Source organism: Phycodurus eques, chromosome 8 (assembly GCF_024500275.1).
Source record: "Phycodurus eques isolate BA_2022a chromosome 8, UOR_Pequ_1.1, whole genome shotgun sequence".
Lineage (NCBI taxonomy): Eukaryota > Metazoa > Chordata > Actinopteri > Syngnathiformes > Syngnathidae > Phycodurus > Phycodurus eques.
In genome coordinates, this window is record NC_084532.1 from 22,511,129 (window position 1) to 22,529,349 (window position 18,221).

Sequence of the window (18,221 nt, forward strand, 5' to 3'; positions counted from 1 at the left end):
CCTGCAACGATACACTATTCATGACAAGCATGATTCCTTGATAAGATTACCACTAGAGCGGAAGGAATATGTAAAATTTCTAATTCATAAATTCATGTATGAACAGAGCACATTTACTCTAAATTTGGACCAATTGGATCAATAATGTCCAGGTGGCAATTTTTTCCAGGAAGGATTCAGGCTTTTATATTTATGGTATGATTATTATTATTTGATTCTCGATGGATGTTAAGTTAAAAAGTTTTTTTTCTTTTAAGAAAGAATCCACTTTATTATGGTCCTGAACGCATCCCCTGTGGTAAAGTATCTGCAGCACATAAAACGTTAAATTTACCAGCGTTGTATTAAAGATACTGTAGTAGTCTAGATACATACAGTAAAACATAATGATGATAATTACATAGTCATGGCGAAAAACACTGGCACCTCACGGGGACATGACTGTATTTTCTATTTTATAGAGTTCTCTAAAAAAATAACCTCATATCCTCATTATTCCGGCATTTAGCAAATCCCAACTGACCTAAAACAGGAACAGGTGAGTCTTTTTATGTCAGACAGTCAGGATTCAGGGGGGGAAAAACAGTGTACTGTATGTTGTCATACTGTCAAAATGAAAATAAAATAACTACATCATGACCATACATCATAAATATATTGACTACAGTACATCAAACATGAATACATAAAATTAGTTGCTAGTGGTTGTACTATTTTATTGATATATTTCACAAAAATTAAGCTTTTTACCAATGCACACAAACAGTATGTTTATAGAAGGCACAGTGAAATCTTTAAAGAAAAGAACACTCTGCCAACAGTCAAGCATGGTGTGGGGTCCATAATGCTGCGGGGAATTTGTTACATCTGGCACTGGAGGCCTTGACTATCACAAGTATCATGAAATAAGACAATTATCAAGCGATTTTAGAGCGAAATGTCTTACCTAGTCTAAGAAAGCTTGGTTTGAGGCGAAGATCATGGGTCTTCCAGCACGACAAAGACCCAAAGCACACACCCAAAGGCACACAGGAATGGTTGAAAAGGAACAAAATAGACTATTTTAAAATGGCCAGCAGTGAGCCCTGATTTCAATCCAATTGAAAATCTTTTGGGGGGGGGGGGGGGGCTGAAATCTGCCATTATTGAAAAGAGCCCTGCAAATGTTTAAGAGCTGGAACAAATTACAAAGGAAGACTGGGAGAAAATACCACCTGACAAGTGTAAAAAGGTTATAGATGGATACAAGAAACATTTGGGGCCTGTCATCGCTGCCAAAGGGTGTGCAGCCAAATATTGAGGGGTGGCAATATTGCTGCGCATGTTGTTTTCTGTTTCGTTTTCCCTTTGAAATTATAATATCTAAATTGACAAAATAAATTCTTTGTTAATTACTTTGGACCTCCAATGAGAAGATCCTGACGATATAAATTCAGTAAATTTTCTTTTTTTTCTGAATATATTATACAGATTATGAAAAAAATGAAGGATGCCAATAAGTGTGAGCATGCCTGTATGTCTTGGTTCTTTCCAAACCACTTATCAAGTTTCTAAAGGGGTTCTCAGTCGTTTTCTGACATGATTTATGTACCCACTTTTTCTGGCTGTCAATGAGACTACCCAGAAAAAAATTATTAAGAATGTGCTTTTGACTAATGTATATCTTTTTATTTTTTTACAGTTTATTAAGCGATTGTAAGAGCTCTCTGCATCCTCCTTCTACCCATACCACCTGTTGGGGATTACAAATTGTTATGGGTTACGTTTGTATGTGTGCATTTTATTTTATGAAACCCTGACTGTGGGTTGCATGATAACAATGACAATGACATCTCAGTCATATTCTCTGTCTTGCAAGCGCTTCTTCATTATTGTCATTTGTCCAGCCCAAGTACTAAAAAAAAAAAAAAAAAAATTGATCAACACATTCTGCTCCTCCTTATGTTTTTGTTTTTGATCCAGTGCTTTCATTAACGTCATTACATAGTCTAAAGTTTACCTAATAATTTGGCTGGTGTGTGTGTATGTAGCTCGAGACGTTTTTCTTTTTTGTTTACATGGTAATCCACAGACATATGCTTATTTCATTAAGAAACATTCTCATACCGTTTTCTTAATGTCAGTGCCTGGTTTGCAGAATTGCTTATAATACTCCTGGGTATCCTCGCTCATCCCGGTATCGTGAAGTGTTGCATATCTGTCAGGGCACTTGGAGACACAGAGCTGGGGGAGACAACACATAGTCTTAACGAGAAGGCCCATCAATCTTGTATAACCGAGCGTGGGGGAAAAGGTGGAGCCACATTAAAGCATGCAGTGGAAAGGGATTGTGGGTTGGGGCGTGCCGATCAATGTCTTACCTGGGTTGTAGGGCACTGGAGGTTAATCAGCGCTGCAGGGTTAGTACATCTCAAAATGTTGACGTAGAACAATTTGGTTTTGTTTCTACGGGTAAGCAAAGACAGGTCAGATTGAAAACAGCAGTGTTTCATCAAAAAGCATTTTCCACATGCACGGGTATTGAGCATGTAGCATTTTTTTGCCATTTACGGTCTCTGCCTCTTTCCAGTGCAAAGATGACAAACTGTGGGAAGATGAAGACTCACACATATTCGTTCTGCCCACAGAACTTCCCGTAGCTGTCTGTTGGATAAGCCACCTTCCTGGGATCACCGTTGAACCAGGCTGAAAGCATGAAGTATTGGCTGTGAGACACAAACTGCACGATATATTGTTTGAGCAATAGCCACATTGCATGGTTCTTAGATGTTGCCGTACTGTACAGTGAATGAACTGTAAGTGACCAGCAGAGTGACCTGGTTGGACATGCTAATAAGATGAGCACCGATGTTACAGTAAATTCTAAACCTTCAAAAAACACACACGGTGCAGCCCAGAGTGTTGTATACTTATGTCATTGTAGGATAACTATTAATAAGGACACGGAAAACAATGTACACCTGCTGCATTTGCTGTATCGCTCTAAAGAATGAAACAAATGCGTGTCGCAACATTATATTTGGGGTGGCCTACATTGCTACTCTGAAGAGACAAACTTAAGGTGCGTACGTTAAAGCATATGTTTAAAATAACAGATGGATTAAAAATGGATCCGATACCCTTGACAATGCATTAAAAAAAGTAAATAGAAAAATAAAGACATGAAATATAGCATATAATAGCAATAACATGATATTTATGCTCATAGAATGTTTACACTAAGTAAATTACAGATCGATATGAAGGATGTTTAATATTTTCATGTCATTCCATGGTGCATTTATGCATTTTATTTCTTTGATTTATAATGACAGTCCAAGCAGCGACGTGGGGGTAACATCATGTACGTGACTCGCTAATCTACAAATGACACTACTGATTTGTGACCTTGTTAAAACAAGCTTGCTCGTCACAAAATAATTCACAGTGGTTAAACTTCTATTTGAAATTGAGTCGTTTGATTGCATCGAAATTGTTAACCTGTCTGTCGCTCTCTCAACTCTTTGACAAAGGTGTTCAGGGAGGCGGCTTTGCAGACTTTTTTAAAAGTATCTTTTCAGCTTGCCCTAAAACATCTTTCTGTCTTTTTTTATTTTTATTTTTTTTCTCTTCAGCATCTTTCTTTCTTAATCCAAAATAGTTTTGCCGACAAAAACGCTGCCAACAACGCGCTGTGTTGCAAAGGGCAGATTGTGTGTGCGTGACACAAATACAAAAACATACACAAACACACACACACACACATACACACACACACACACACACACACACGCCGTGTGTGTCTCTGGTAGTAACCCTAAAACAAACGTATTACTGTTACATTTGGAAAGATCTTTGTACCTTTGGATTGTTTTCTCACTTGGTAACCTTTAAAATGTCAAAAAATAAATAAAACCGATCTTTTTCACCCAATCTCAATCATCTAAAATCACGTGATCGACCCCAATTTTCAATCACTTCATTATGCACAGGTGGGGAGGCATGAAGCTCGGGGGCAGGGCTTAATAAAGATGTTTATTGTTGTGGTTGTCATACTTGAGGAAAGCTTCTTACATTTTGATTATACTTTTAAGAAGAATGGCTATTCGATTTAAGTGGATCTGATGTACATAGTTGTAGGATTGTTATCTGCGCAAGTGACATTGTTGATCTTTTGTATTATAGTGGCATCTCAGTTTTTGTACATAAAAAGGCATGACTCGGACATTCTTTTCCCGGAATCGGTGCACGTTCATCCGAAGTATTTCCTAAGTTGCGTATAAAGGGTTCAACAGACGACAAAGCATATTCTATAATGCAAGCTTTTATCAACAACTCAAGGCAATAACCCTCCAGGTCTGATCTGCAACACTCAGGCAACATGAACATAACTCATACTGCCATGTCAGACCTTCAAATAAACATGATGCAGTATAAGAACACAGTTCTACCACACTATCTTGGGCTTGGTTTAACAGTCACACTCAGGAAACAAGGATAAAATAGTTTTGAGTGTGACTGCCAAATAAACCACAATGGGGCCAAAGAAAGTGAATTGAATATGTTATTACAGTATACTGTTACATGTTTTCATTTTAAAGGCTTTATTTTTCTAAAAATAATGTTACACCGATGCTGCCCCAGCTTCCCCAATCCCCAATAAAAAAAACTAAGATTGCACGAGATTGCATTACTTTTGTATATTGCATGAATCCTTTCACAATTAATGACCTCGAGACGAGGACGTAAATGAGGGCACAACGCAGAGTGAGTGATACAAGAGAGCCATGCTGTTTATTAAAAGAATAACTCATCCTCTGGGGTAGCCAGGTTTATCAACACCCCCGTACTTCCCACAAGTAGCCTTGACACCCTGATGATGCACGCTTTGTTTTTATTCTGGAAGTCCTTCTGCATCTTCTCCCATTTTATAAGAGTCAGACAATCAGTACAAACCCCTCACACAAAGCACCTCAGCCAAAGATATTGTACATTGTTTGAAAACTGCAGAAAAGTAAGCTCTCAGCTCCTCAGGAGGCCGCTGTAATATTGAGTCGTTCTTCACAGAGGATAAAGAACATATGTCTGTGAGTATTGTTTTGTTTTCTGTCTGACATGTTTTGGCCACCTACTGTTTGTGTTAAAAAAAAGCTAAGGTGTTAAATTCAAGGGCCGGGGGCCAAATCCGGCCTGCCACCACTTTATCTAGCTTAGTAAGGAAATTAAAGTGGGTCTAAAGTGTGTGACACCGATGCAATTCGTTGGCAAATTAAATAATTTTTTGTATTATGTATTGGGTTCTTGCTTCGACATAAATTATCCCAGAAAGTTTAAAGAGGATTGGCGGACTAGTTCAACTGGTAGTGGAATTAAAAGTAACGCGCTGTGATTTGAATCTGCGACCAAAGCTACCCTATTTTGGGCCAGACATATTTTTCCTGCTAAGAATAGCAAAAACTACGGCAGCAATTGACCCCCCCCCCCCCCCCCCCCCAAAAAAAAAAACAAAAGTTAATTCATAAGCAGTTTAACGTAATTTCAAAACACTACCCTTAAAAATAAAGATCTTACAGATATTTAATAACCATAATTTTTGCCCCAAACAACCCAGGCTAAACTTAGCTCCTCCGCAACTTACAAAGTTTGTCACTCAGTTGAGATCTACCACTTCAACATGCTTCCTTGACACTACTTTCCTAATAGATTTGGCGCCATTATGTGGCACTGAAGGCTGTTTCAGTAAAAGCACAAAATCGTGACTCTGAGTTTTTCAGCAGATACAGTAACTGGGGAAAGTTTCCACAGAAAAAAAATATATGAGCAGGTGAATTCATGAATGGTGAATCACTGTATCATTCAACATTGATAGGGTTCTTGATTTGACTGGAAAAATAATCACTGAAACTAAAATTGGCTTCACAGGGATTACAAATCCTTTGTCTGAGCAGCGAACAAGCCATCAGCCATGTTTGTGCAAGCAATGCCCAGTGGAGAGAAGTTGTGGGGAATTGAATCTCACACTATGTTCACTTACGCTCCTGACATCGGGGTTTCAGCTATTGATGAAATCATTTTTTTTTTTCCCCAAACTGAATGCACATATGAGCGTATTTGTGTGCGATTACGAAACGTGTGATGTAATCAGCGGCATTGCGTCACACTCACCCACAGTGCCCAGTATGATGTAGCCGACGATGACGATGGCAAAAATAACACAACAGATCACATCCGTGCGGCCCCTGCAAAGATAAAAAAAGTGTGGGAAGAGGATCATAAACGTGGAACATTAAGATGGAGAGAGGAAAATAATAATTAATATGTGGCTTATATTGTGATGCCTTTCTCCAAATCAATAAGAAGAGTAAACCCATTTAGCACAGGGATTTAGCCAGAGTGAAATAAACACAAACACAATCGAATAACTCATTTAGGAACAACCTGGTGGACAAACAATTCAGGTTCACAACAAAATTTTCAAAGAAAATTTCGGTTCACGCACTTTTTTCTGTTCATCCTTGAGGAACATTTAGTAACATGGTCATCTTTTTTTTGGGTAGAAACAAAGGGGGAACTCAAACTAGGTAGATAGGGAAGTTCCTGGAAAGGTTCCTGCAGTGGAAGAGGCCCTAGTCACATAGCCACCATTACTGGACGTATGCAATGTTACTGCAAGGTTCGAAATAAGCGGATTCGCATCATAATATGTTCACTCGCTAATTTAATATGTTGAAAAATCACAAATTCATTAGGTTGTCATTGATTAAAATGATAACCATGAGGGTGGCCGCTAGACTCCTTGTCACTCGCTCAAGCCAAGCAATCATATACCACTGCACTCTCTCACATGAACACAACAGCTATAGCACCCCAAAATCATGTTCAATAGCGAGTTTAATATGCTAAAAAAATTGCTAATTTATTACCCGGTCATTGATTAAGAGTACGAACACTTTACGATGACCATCTGTGCATTTCAAAGTCTAGCCTTGCTTATCGGAGTCCCCAAGCCGTGCTCATAAAAATCTCGGTCAGCCGAGCCCTCATGACCGTACAAAAAGCCTTTAATATGTCACAAAATCGAACGCCTGTCTAAAGTCATCATCCCAAAACCATTTTTCAAGTGTCCAAGCCTGATAAAATAGTACAGTATAGTGTAGTTCATGTAGAAAATGAACTTTACCAACTTATCTTTTATTATTTCACATCGCAATATATATCGGAGGTTTAAAAAAAAAAAAATGCAATGTCATTTTTTTCAAATATTGTGCAGCCTGATTGCAGTACTTTGCACTGAGACACCCATACAATATGTTTTGAGAAGTGAGAACTGCTGCTGCCACTTTATGGACTTTCTGGGACTCGGAAAAGAAGGGGAAAAAAATCCCCTTCAGGGGTGAACTGTCCCACGGGCACATCTATTTGAAGCCCGACTTTGTCTCGACTCCACAATAGTCTTAAAAGCGAGCTCTCCACTATCCTCCTCCATAACAAGCTCCTTTACAGCAAGGGAGAAGCTGTCAGTCCAGCCTCCTCAAAGTCCTCCTCAAAAAGAGAAACAAGTGAGCACGGAAGCCTTGATGAAAGCCAAGTCCAGTGCACTGTGAACACTTGTAGCACATAATGGACATGAGCGTAGCCCTCCTTAACAACATCTGCAACACAATGTCAATCGGGACACACATCTCCACCAACTCTTCCTGGCTTGTTAGTGAGAAAATACAGTGGAACCTCTTGAGTCACTGAGGTCAAACGTCCATACAAATAAAGTTCACCATCATGCAAGACATAAAGGAGACTTACACTCTGCGAGCATCTATAGAATTAATTCAACAGCAATGTTTTGCATTTTCTTTCCATTGTTTGTGTTGACAAAGCAGAAACATTTAACGGAAACCCAAAAACCAAAAATTGGAACCTGTAACGCCAATATAGATAAAAGAAGAACAGATAATTAAAAATGTTAAAATGTTCGTTAAAACATTACCTGCACAGTTAAAAAGGTTTTATGATGTTTTATTATCGCAAACTGCATCGTAGTGCTGATGTATACATGTATGTTTACATTTGTTCACCTTAATTGTCTAGCTAGCATATATGATATACAGTATATTATTTACATCACTTATGACTCTGATAACTGATTACATACACAGATGCAGACATACAACTCTCCCCAAATATTTCCTGTCAAATAATGTCACGATAATTGCATTATTTTACAGTTCTAAACAAATGCCCTATAGATGTAATGTAAATACTGCAACAGTTGTGTTTAAGTCCATCCAAACACTGATGGCTCTGGCACTTCAGTCAGATTAGGCCGGATCATTCCGTATGTGGTGAGCCTCATATGCTCAAAATTGCAGTTGAAAAATGCAAATATAGACAAGTGCATTTACTTCAAAACCTTTTAAAATTACATTTGAATTTCTAATCTTTACTCATTCCTACTCCTTTTGAACATGTACATTTCTTGTTTATTGTTGCTTTTTTTGTTTTGTTTTGTTTGCCATTTTCTCAGTAGACTGTCTTATGGTGCTCTGATCCGCTTCTCCTCACTAGGGTCGCGGGCGTGCTGGAGCCTATCCCAGCTATCATCGGGCAGGAGGCGGGGTACACCCTGAACTGGTTGCCAGCTAATCGCAGGGCACATACAAACAAACAACCATTCGCACTCACAGTCACACCTACGGGCAATTTTGAGTTGTCAATCAACCTACCATGCATGTTTTTGGGATGTGGGAGGAAACCGGAGTGCCCGGAGAAAACCCACACAAGCACGGGGAGAACATGCAAACCCCACACAGGCGGGGCCGGGGATTGAACCCCGGTCCTCAGAACTGTGAGGCAGACGCTCGAACCAGTCGATCACCGTGCTGCCTGTTTTTTGTGTATGTTCAATAAAGATTTTTTAAAAAATAGGTTAACCTGCTTTGTACTCGCATCTTTTCTATTTAGAGTATTATTGTCGTGCATGCACATGGTTTTCATACTTTGACTATTGTCTGAAATCATGGATAATGCTACATCGATACATTTTATTTGACCTAAACGAAGGCAAAGGTACTACTCAAATAATGCTCCTGTACCCTATAAATTATGGGGCAATCATTGTAACTTCAGACATAACAAGCAAATTATCCTAGAAGTTGTATTCAGAATTTATGATCTAATTTCCAATCTGTGCTTTAATCAATGCTGCAAAGGAAGACTGCTGAACGGAGCACAATCCTTTGTCTCTCTTTGAAGAGTACCAACTCTCTCACCTGCTAAATCTAAATGTGCACCTTTAAAAGAGATACAAATTGACTATCATGTAAAGTATGTGAATGTTCCACAATAGATGTGTGTGGGTTTTTTTTTTTTGGAGACAAAGAAGACACAAAGCCAATGAAAATGGGAGCACGTTTGCCTGGGGAAGACAGCCCCCATTTGAAAGTGACAGTGAAGACAACAACAGCCCTGTCACGTGGCGAGCCAAAGGCGGTTGTTCAAAAAACGGCAGACAACGGTGTTAGCGTTTCCTAGTCAATCGGAAAAAAAACAAGGGGAAGTGCTGCTCGGGTTGCCATGGCGACCGCTGCCACCCTCCTCTTTGAATCCTCCCTCTCATTCTTTATAGCTCGTATAGTGTACAGTAATGATCACTTGGGCGAGCATCATCGGTGATTAAGACGGCCGATATCTGAGGTGGCAGCTGACAGCGAGCTGACCTTGCTCCTCCTCTACAGTAATGAGAAAGTTACTTATCAACTCCCTGCTATATGGTCACGCGTGCATTATTAAGACAAAGTGCAAACACAGCAGCGCGCGCGGAGGCTAATACAAAGTCACAGCATGTGAGTGTGAGTGATGCGGGGAAGCTGACAAAATGAGAGTGAAAATAATTTTGCTTTGTTCTCTGATCTCAGGAAGGCAGGCCAATGTCTGCTAATTCATTTTTGTCTTAATTCCTACAGATTAAAAGTGAATAACAGGTTTAGGGCTGCGAAAGAAAATCGGCTAACTCGGCTAAGTCGACCACGGAAATTGGTTGACGCAAAAACTTCGGCCACGGCACGGTGGAAAACTGGTTAGCACGTCTGCCTCACAGTTCTGCGGACCCGGGTTCAAATTTGGCCTCGCCTGTGTGGAGTTTGCATGTTCTCCCCGTGCCAAGTCAAGTCAGTAGGCTTGCTGAATAAATTTGCTTTCAATCTAGGCTTTTTATTTTTAATGAACTTAAAATAATACTTATGTATACTACTACTACTAATATTATGTTTTGTAGCACTCTGAGCTCATACTGCTGTCTCTGGGGCCTCATACAAGCATGCGTACAGTCACAGAAGTGTGTGTAAAGCGTGTGTATGAAAATTCCCACACAAAGCATGGGATTTATTCAGGTGGATTTGTGCGTGGGGATGTGTGTTAATTTACGTACACGAAACCTTGTGGTAGAACAGTGAAACTACAGCTAGAATGCACTAAGAGGGTTACCAAAGCCAACCGAATGCACATCCAGCTCATGTCATCCCTGTGATTTTTGGTGATTTTTTTTTCAAATAATGTGCGATCCACAACGCCTGGAGGAAAGCACAACTCATTCATTCATTCATTCTACAGGATAGTTCTTTGCGTGTTCACCTCCATGGGAGCTGTTGAGGAAAGCTGGCTGCACGTACAGTGACGTGTCCCCAATTATGCTTGCAATTATTTTTTATTTCCAAGACTGGTCTTTTCATTGATCCAACAGACTTAACAGCAGTGGTTAAATTCACCCACGTCATATTGTTTTATTTTGTTGCTAACACCTGCATACTGTTTTTTGGTTTGTTTACACTCCACAGACCAGTACCTCAATGTCGGTATCTGACATATTCCTTTTCTCCGCCCTCTCTGCCATGTCTTCGGAGTGAGAAGTAGTCCATCCGTGCATTCATAAAGGGATTGATTGCTGCTACCATATATGGTCAACTGGAGGCGTTTCTCAATGCAAATGAGGCTAAACGTGCATTAGCGTTGCAGTTTAGAACAGGTGTGATTTATCAACACACATTACTGACTAGAGTGTGTCCGTCAGGTGTCTGCACGTGTGATAAATATGGATTATTTTTTTTTTGTGCTTACACACATTCTAAATTTCAGTCCTACAAACAAAATTACAACCTGTTCTATGCACACTTGGATAAATCAGGCCTCTTAATTGCTGGTACAAACAAAGTTAGAAGGGCTGTGTCGCAGTTCTGCCATTTTAAAGGTCACAGATTCGTGTCTTGGAGTATCGCAATTTCCGGTTTCTATACTGCAACGTTACAGGCTAACATGGGAGAGTGTGTGAAAACAAGGCAAACAGTATGTTATCTCAATGTTCTCATTAGGAGAAAGCCTCTCAGCCAAAGAAACATCAAAGTATGTGTGGTGCCTTTACCCTGATGGAGAAGAGACATGTGCTGCAGAAGAGGGAGTAAAAAGACAGGAGGGTTGAAAGCCAAAACACCCTTTAGAAGCCTGCAGACACTGAAGTGAAGCAAGATAAGATCCTGCATTACTTCTGAAAATGACTAAATCATCAAACAAACAACCCACAAAAGCCTGTGGAGACCCTCGGTGAGGTGTGCTAGTGCTTCAATGAAAAAAATCCTTCTGCATTGTGCCACTGGAATCGCTCAGCATCCATCAGCCAATTCATTAAGTCCACCTGCACTAGATAATGAGATCCACAACAAGAACTGTAAAGAAAAAGGTAGCCTTGACAAAGAGAAAGCGACCACTGTGTATTCAACCTGACATCTTTTAGATTTTCTCATGGACTCCAATACACACGTGGATGAAGTTGAGCACATTGGGGGCAGTACAATACAGACATAAGTCTGGTTTACATTGAGCCTTCTACTCCGATTATAATCGGTTTAGAAACTCAAACCGAATGAAAATGCTCCATATAAACACCTCAATCGGAATATGCAGGCCAAATCCGAATGGAATTTCATTCGGTTTCACAGGGGTGGAATATTCCTTTTGCCAAATCGATCAGAAGTAAATTTTCGCCAAGTATATTCGGAAAAAAGCCGGAAAAAGCTCTGTGTGCGCGTGCTTCGTCGCAACGTAAACACACCGTGTAAATATGGCGGCTCCAGACAGAGTTCATATGTGACAGAGATCTTGTTTTAGGATACTTATAAGTTGTTTATATTAAGCGTTTTTTTTTAAATAAATGTATAAAAACAATCTCAACTACTGTGCTGAATAGACGACAGACCCCCATCTTGATAAATGACGTGACGTTCACGACGAAGTACGGATGTCACACGGCTGTTCTGATTAAAAGTAGTGCACGTGTATACACCCAATTGGAATAGATCATGACACATGTAAACAGCTGACCAGAGATCTTCAATCAGAATGATTTAAATCGGAATGACAAAAAAGTCTCCATGTAAACCCAGCTATAGAAACACACAGGAGGTCTGACTTAGTAAGCTGCAGTAGTATTATAGTAGTAGTGATATAATTTTTAATATCATTTAGTAGTATCATTATTATTATTATTTTCACAAAGGATAAAGAATACTGTATATGCCTATATGTCGTATTATATCATCTGCCTACCTGTGCTACTCCACATTTGTGTTCAAATACCTGATACTTAAAGGGTTATAAAACCGTGACACTGATGCTCTTTGCTAGCCCATCTGTGGCATTCTGCAATGTTTGTTAGCATTACGCTAAACCAACAGACTATGGAAACGCCGTGAGGTTGTTTTAAATACATAACGTGCAATTATCTTTGTTTTATATTGAGTTCAACAGTAAACTTAAACTCGGAGTAACAATAAACTGCTTGAAGCATCCTTTTTTTTTTTTTTTTTTTTTTTTTTACAGAATTGTTCACTATCTGCCAATCTGACTTGTGGGGAAGTACGTTGAGTCGAGTTCACTGCCAATATACATCGCTCATATCTCAAATTTCCGCTTGCAAGTCAAAGCAAAATATCAAAAAGGATGATGGTTCGTATCTTTAGTATCTCAAGTAAATTATGTGATGAGCTTGGCCACGGAAGAAGTTAAAATCGTAAAGGCAAGGTACTACTGTAGTTCCAGTTATCTTTGTAAAGACAGGAGTTTTGCTACAGCTCACACACTTTTAAAGACGACTACAACAACCTCAGGTACCGCATATATATTAATTAATTAATTATATCTGTTAAGTATAGTAGTGATGGTATGCCTGAAAATTGCTTGATGGATGAACAATTCACTGCACTCTGAGGGACTTCTACTTACACGAACCCTGATACTGACTGGACTACATCCTTTTAGTGTGAGCATGTGCTTTTAAGTGTGTGTGGCTACTTCATAATGTGTGTCATTGGACAAACTCCCACCATCAGTTTGACTTATGGTCATTGATTTGTGTGGTGGAGCGGAGCGAGTCGCCGGCACTCCACCTCCATCTGTATTAACCTAGCATGACAAATGATCAATCTTTCACCTCGCAGGCAGAAAGCTTACATAATAGTCAAAATCAACACACACATGTCACAAGCCTGTGACTACTTTTGCGGAGATGTAGTTGGGGAAAACAAATGCTGTTTTAAACTGACCCAATTGAAGTTCATCAAAAAATTATGATGTATAGAATAAACAATACCTGTCATGAATTGGCCCTCTGAACTTTGGGTCATACTTGCGTGCCTCACCTATAAAGATAAACAAAACATACAGTGAGGTTAGATTTATGAACAAAATAAAGTACAATATTTGGTACATGATGATGCCTTTTATAGGATTTTGTACAATTAACCCCAGGTAAACTGGAAACAATGGCATGAAAAAATTTGGGAGTGTGTTGTGACAAGACTCGCCCAAGGTACAGTTTTTCCCCTCTGTAGGTTTAATTTGTTAGCGGAAACACCCAAAAACGACACACACATCCATCCATTTTCTACACCGCTTATCCTCACTAGTGTTGCCTGTATGCTGGAGCCTATCCCAGCTAACTGCGGGCAGGACACAGGGTACACCCTGAACTGGTTGCCAGCCAATTGCAGGGCACATATAAACAACCATTCGCACTCACATTCATAGCTACGGACAATTTAGAGTCTTCAATTAACCTACCGTGCATGTTTTTGGGATGTGGGAGGAAACCGGAGTACCCGGAGAAAACCCACGTAGGCACGGGGAGAGCATGCAAACTCCACACACGCGAGGCCGCATTTGAACCCGGCTCCTCAGAACTGTGAGGTGGATCTGCTAACCAGTCGTCCACCGTGCCACCATATATATATATATATATATCCATCCATTTTCTGAGCCGCTTATCCTCACAAGAGTAGCGGGCGTGCTGGAGCCTATACCAGCTGTCATCGGGCAGGAGGCGGGGTACACCCTGAACTGGTTGCCAGCCAATCGCAGGGCACATACAAACAAACAACCATTTGCACTCACAGACATGCCTACGGGCAATTTAGAGTCTCCAATTCGTGCAAGTTTTTGGTATGTGGGAGGAAACCGGAGTGCCCGGAGAAAACCCACGCAGGCACGGGGAGAACATGCAAACTCCACACAGGCGGGGCCGGGGATTGAACCCGGGTCCTCAGAACTGTGAGGCTGACACTCTAACCAGTCGGCCACCGTGGCGCCAAATGTGCGTATGTATGTGTGTATGTATGTGTATGTATGTGTGTGTGTGTGTGTGTGTGTGTGTGTGTGTCACACACATTTAATCATACTTTTGAATTTTTATTAATCGTGAATTATCACAGGCACCAAATATACCACAAATAGTACAACATTTTGCTTTGAGACTAAACTTGTGCTTAAAAGAAAAGATTTCAGCACGACACTATATGCAAATTACCTCGGTTTGTTTTTTTGAAAGGCCCATCAGGGTGACTTTTAAACTTTAAAAAGTTTTAGTTTTTTTCTACTCTGATGATACACATACTGTATTGAACTACTTAAAGGGTGTAACTCAGGCAACTGAATTTTATTATGTCATTATTTTTTGTACTGAAACTTCTCATTTGAGTAAAAGGACAGAAAGTAACAGCTAATATGCCATATGATATTTATGCTAATGGTATGTTAGCACTAAGCACATTACACAAAAAAATGTGCAGGACGATTAATAATGGTATGGGGGATTCCTCTGTTTGAGCGCTTTTGATTTATCTAATGGTAAACTATACATGTTCATAGTTATTTATTAGCGTGTGTAGGCTAATGAAGAGTTCCTGAGTAATCGCTGTTAACACAACCAACACGTGTGCTCTCACAAGTGGTGAGGGTTGGGTCTTCTACACGGAGGCAACCAATCAGAGGAAAGGGTGCGGTCTTAGTTTAATATGGACAGGACAGGAAGTGGACAGAAAACTGGTTCAAACAGCAATAGCTGTCAGTGTGGCATTTTCTGGACACTCGTATGACAAAACTAATGTTTTTTTTAATGAAATTGACACGTTTATACTAAGTCCATGATAGAGAGTCACTCTATGGAGGTCTAAATAGCCAACGTATGGGACCTTTAAAATGTCTAAATCTGATGCTGTATTATTACACTGAAGTGACATTCTCTTCTTCTTGTTAATTACTGTTTCTCTTGAGGTAGACCTCAGTGCTGGGGGCATGTTGCGGCACAACGTGGTAATACACTAAAGGCTCTTAATTCAGACTTGCCTGTATACTGTAAAAACCAATAAAAACAATTGCTTAAAATCTGCAGGATCAACAATGAACCGTGATACAGTATAGCGGGGGTCCATTGTATGCAAAAAAAAAACAGTCGCTAATATGCAAACTATGTATCTGGGTCACAGTAATCCCACTGGACCCTGCAAGATACTGGAGCATGATGGTAGCAGTCACCCAAAGGTCCAGCTCTGACAGTGTATGTTTGCAGCCCGTGAGTATGCGGTGTTTCCAACGTCACTCAAACCGTGTGGGCTAGCGTCAAACTGCTAATTATTTCCCCTGGTAATCCTGCCTATACTCATTGTGCACAATATTATTTTAATAGCCAAAGAGTAACTGTGTGTCATCACGCATCATTTAGACGGTGAATGGCTCAAATCAGCAAGCCAAGAATGAACACAGTTGGTGTCTGCGGCAAGGGAGTAATGGGGCCCCTCCTGCTTGGTTAAACATAAAAGACATCAAGCCACGTGGTACCCAGAATGCAATGTGACAAGCAATGATGAATAATTGAAAGAATTAACATCCTTATTACGTTCATTCTTGTCGTTTCTGTGTTTGTGTTAGCAGTAGAATGTGCGCCTGATATAACTGTCATATTTATGGTTGATTTATGCTGCTCTGTTTTTTAAGAAACCGTGACTTTAGTTTAGTTTAGACTTCCCGGTCAATTCTGTATGGTCTTTTAACGAGAGTTAATAGGTAATAATTTGACGCCCCAGACCGGAAATGCGTCAATAATTAGACGAAACACAAGAGCGAAACAGGCGGCACGGTGGATGACTGGTTAGAGCATCTCCCTCACAGTTTTGAGGACCGGGGTTCAATCCCCGACCCCGCCTGTGTGGAGTTTGCATGTTCTCTCCGTGCCTGCGTGGGTTTTCTCCGGGCACTCCGGTTTCCTCCCACATCCCAAAAACATGGATGCTAGGTTAATTGACGACTCTAAATTGCCTGTAGGTGTGAATGTGAGTGTGAATGGTTCTTTGTTTGTTTTCGATGATAGCTGGGATGGGCTCCAGCCCTCCCGCGACACTAGTGAGGAGAAGCGGCTCAGAAAATTGATGGATGGATGGACAAGAGCGAAACAGCTTTACTCAACATTAACTATATACTATTTATCCTGCTCACCTAAAAATATATACACATATATTTTGAAACATTTTTACTTTATAAATAACATTTGTACTACATTTTCTGTCTTCAATAAAATGAATGTGGTGACCACCGTGCTTGGTGGGGCAGCGCCATAACAACTTCTGTTGACCAGTCGCCACTGCTGTATTTACAATTATGTTAAGTTGCTCACATACTTGTGTAATAGGGGTATTTTGCATGGAATGGCTGTAATTACTGAATGATAAATACCATATTTTTGTGAAACCTCCATTGTGTTGCTGTATAAAGGCAAAAGACCTAACTGTAATTACCATTTCAGCTTGTCATCAGAGTCTGAGGGGCTTGATGGACGGATGGACAGTGTGCTCCATGTTACTTATTTGTTGTACTTGCAGCTATAATCTTCAGCTTGAAGCCATCTTGATATCCTTTTACTGAAAGGATAGCACTTATTTAAGGTCTAAAATGGGACAAACTCAGTGGAGTGATGAATTCCGTAGCCAAGGACACAATATCAGTGGACCAGGTGCTCACTGCAACATTTAGAGAGTGCAAGTATTGTGGAAGAGAGGATGCTACTCTTGTTAAACGAAAGAGTCGATCATTTCAAAATTAGGGCTCCGACATCAGAAACGTTAAATTAAGACATTCAAGAGATATTTTCTGCCATTTAAGTTTTTGTTTGTTTTTAAAACTTTTTGTATACTGTAAGTCGGCTTTGCCAGAAGATATTCATTAAAAAACCAAAACAAAACAAAAAAAAAACATTTTGAATTGTCATCTCTGTTCCTTGAATTAGTTTTGAGAGAGCAGGGGGAAAAAGGCCACACAAAGAATAAATTTGTTCTTAGAAACAAAACATCCTTTTGAAAACCATTGAAAATGTTATTTATAATCCCAGTTATATTAACATAAACTAAATTATGCCTTTGTTAAGACTTCACTTTGAACTGCTGGCTTCCAACTTTAATTGTGCTACATTTTCCCCTTGAAAATTTATAGCAAAATGTCCCACCCTTTACTATTTTCTGCAAGGGTGTCTTGCTTCTGAAATGGTAAGTGTGTCACGATTGATGTCGGATAATGGTGTGCATGTAAAAAGAAAGCAGTTGCGTATGATATTCATGTCCAACTTCATAAGCCTTTAGTCTGATAACCCTGTACTCTTTGAGCTATAAATTTATTTCAATAATAAAGGATTATGAACCCCAAAATATAATTAATAGTGCACATAATTATATATGTGCAGTTCAGTCTGAAGTAGCTGTAAAAGACTGACTTTTAGTGAAAAATCAATATTTAGATATACTATTCTATAGCCGGTGGAACGGTGAACAACTGGTTAGCACATCTGCCTCACAGTTCTGAGGGCCTGGGTTCAAATACCGGCCTCGCCCGTGTGGAGTTTGCATGTTCTACCCATGCCTGCGTGGGTTTTCTCCGGG

At 39.9% G+C, this 18,221-nt stretch overlaps 1 protein-coding gene across 1 annotated transcript in view; it reads right to left on the minus strand.

Annotated features, from left to right (window-relative positions):
* Positions 1–18,221, minus strand: part of LOC133406042 (choline transporter-like protein 5) — a 61,061-nt gene that overhangs the window by 21,398 nt on the left and 21,442 nt on the right. Inside the window, exons 2-6 of the mRNA XM_061683262.1 lie at positions 13,613–13,661; positions 6,145–6,218; positions 2,607–2,685; positions 2,361–2,445; positions 2,107–2,223 (exon numbers count right to left, since the gene is read on the minus strand). Of these exons, the coding sequence (XP_061539246.1) occupies positions 2,107–2,223; positions 2,361–2,445; positions 2,607–2,685; positions 6,145–6,218; positions 13,613–13,661 (404 nt within the window). The remainder of the gene's footprint in view (positions 1–2,106; positions 2,224–2,360; positions 2,446–2,606; positions 2,686–6,144; positions 6,219–13,612; positions 13,662–18,221) is intronic.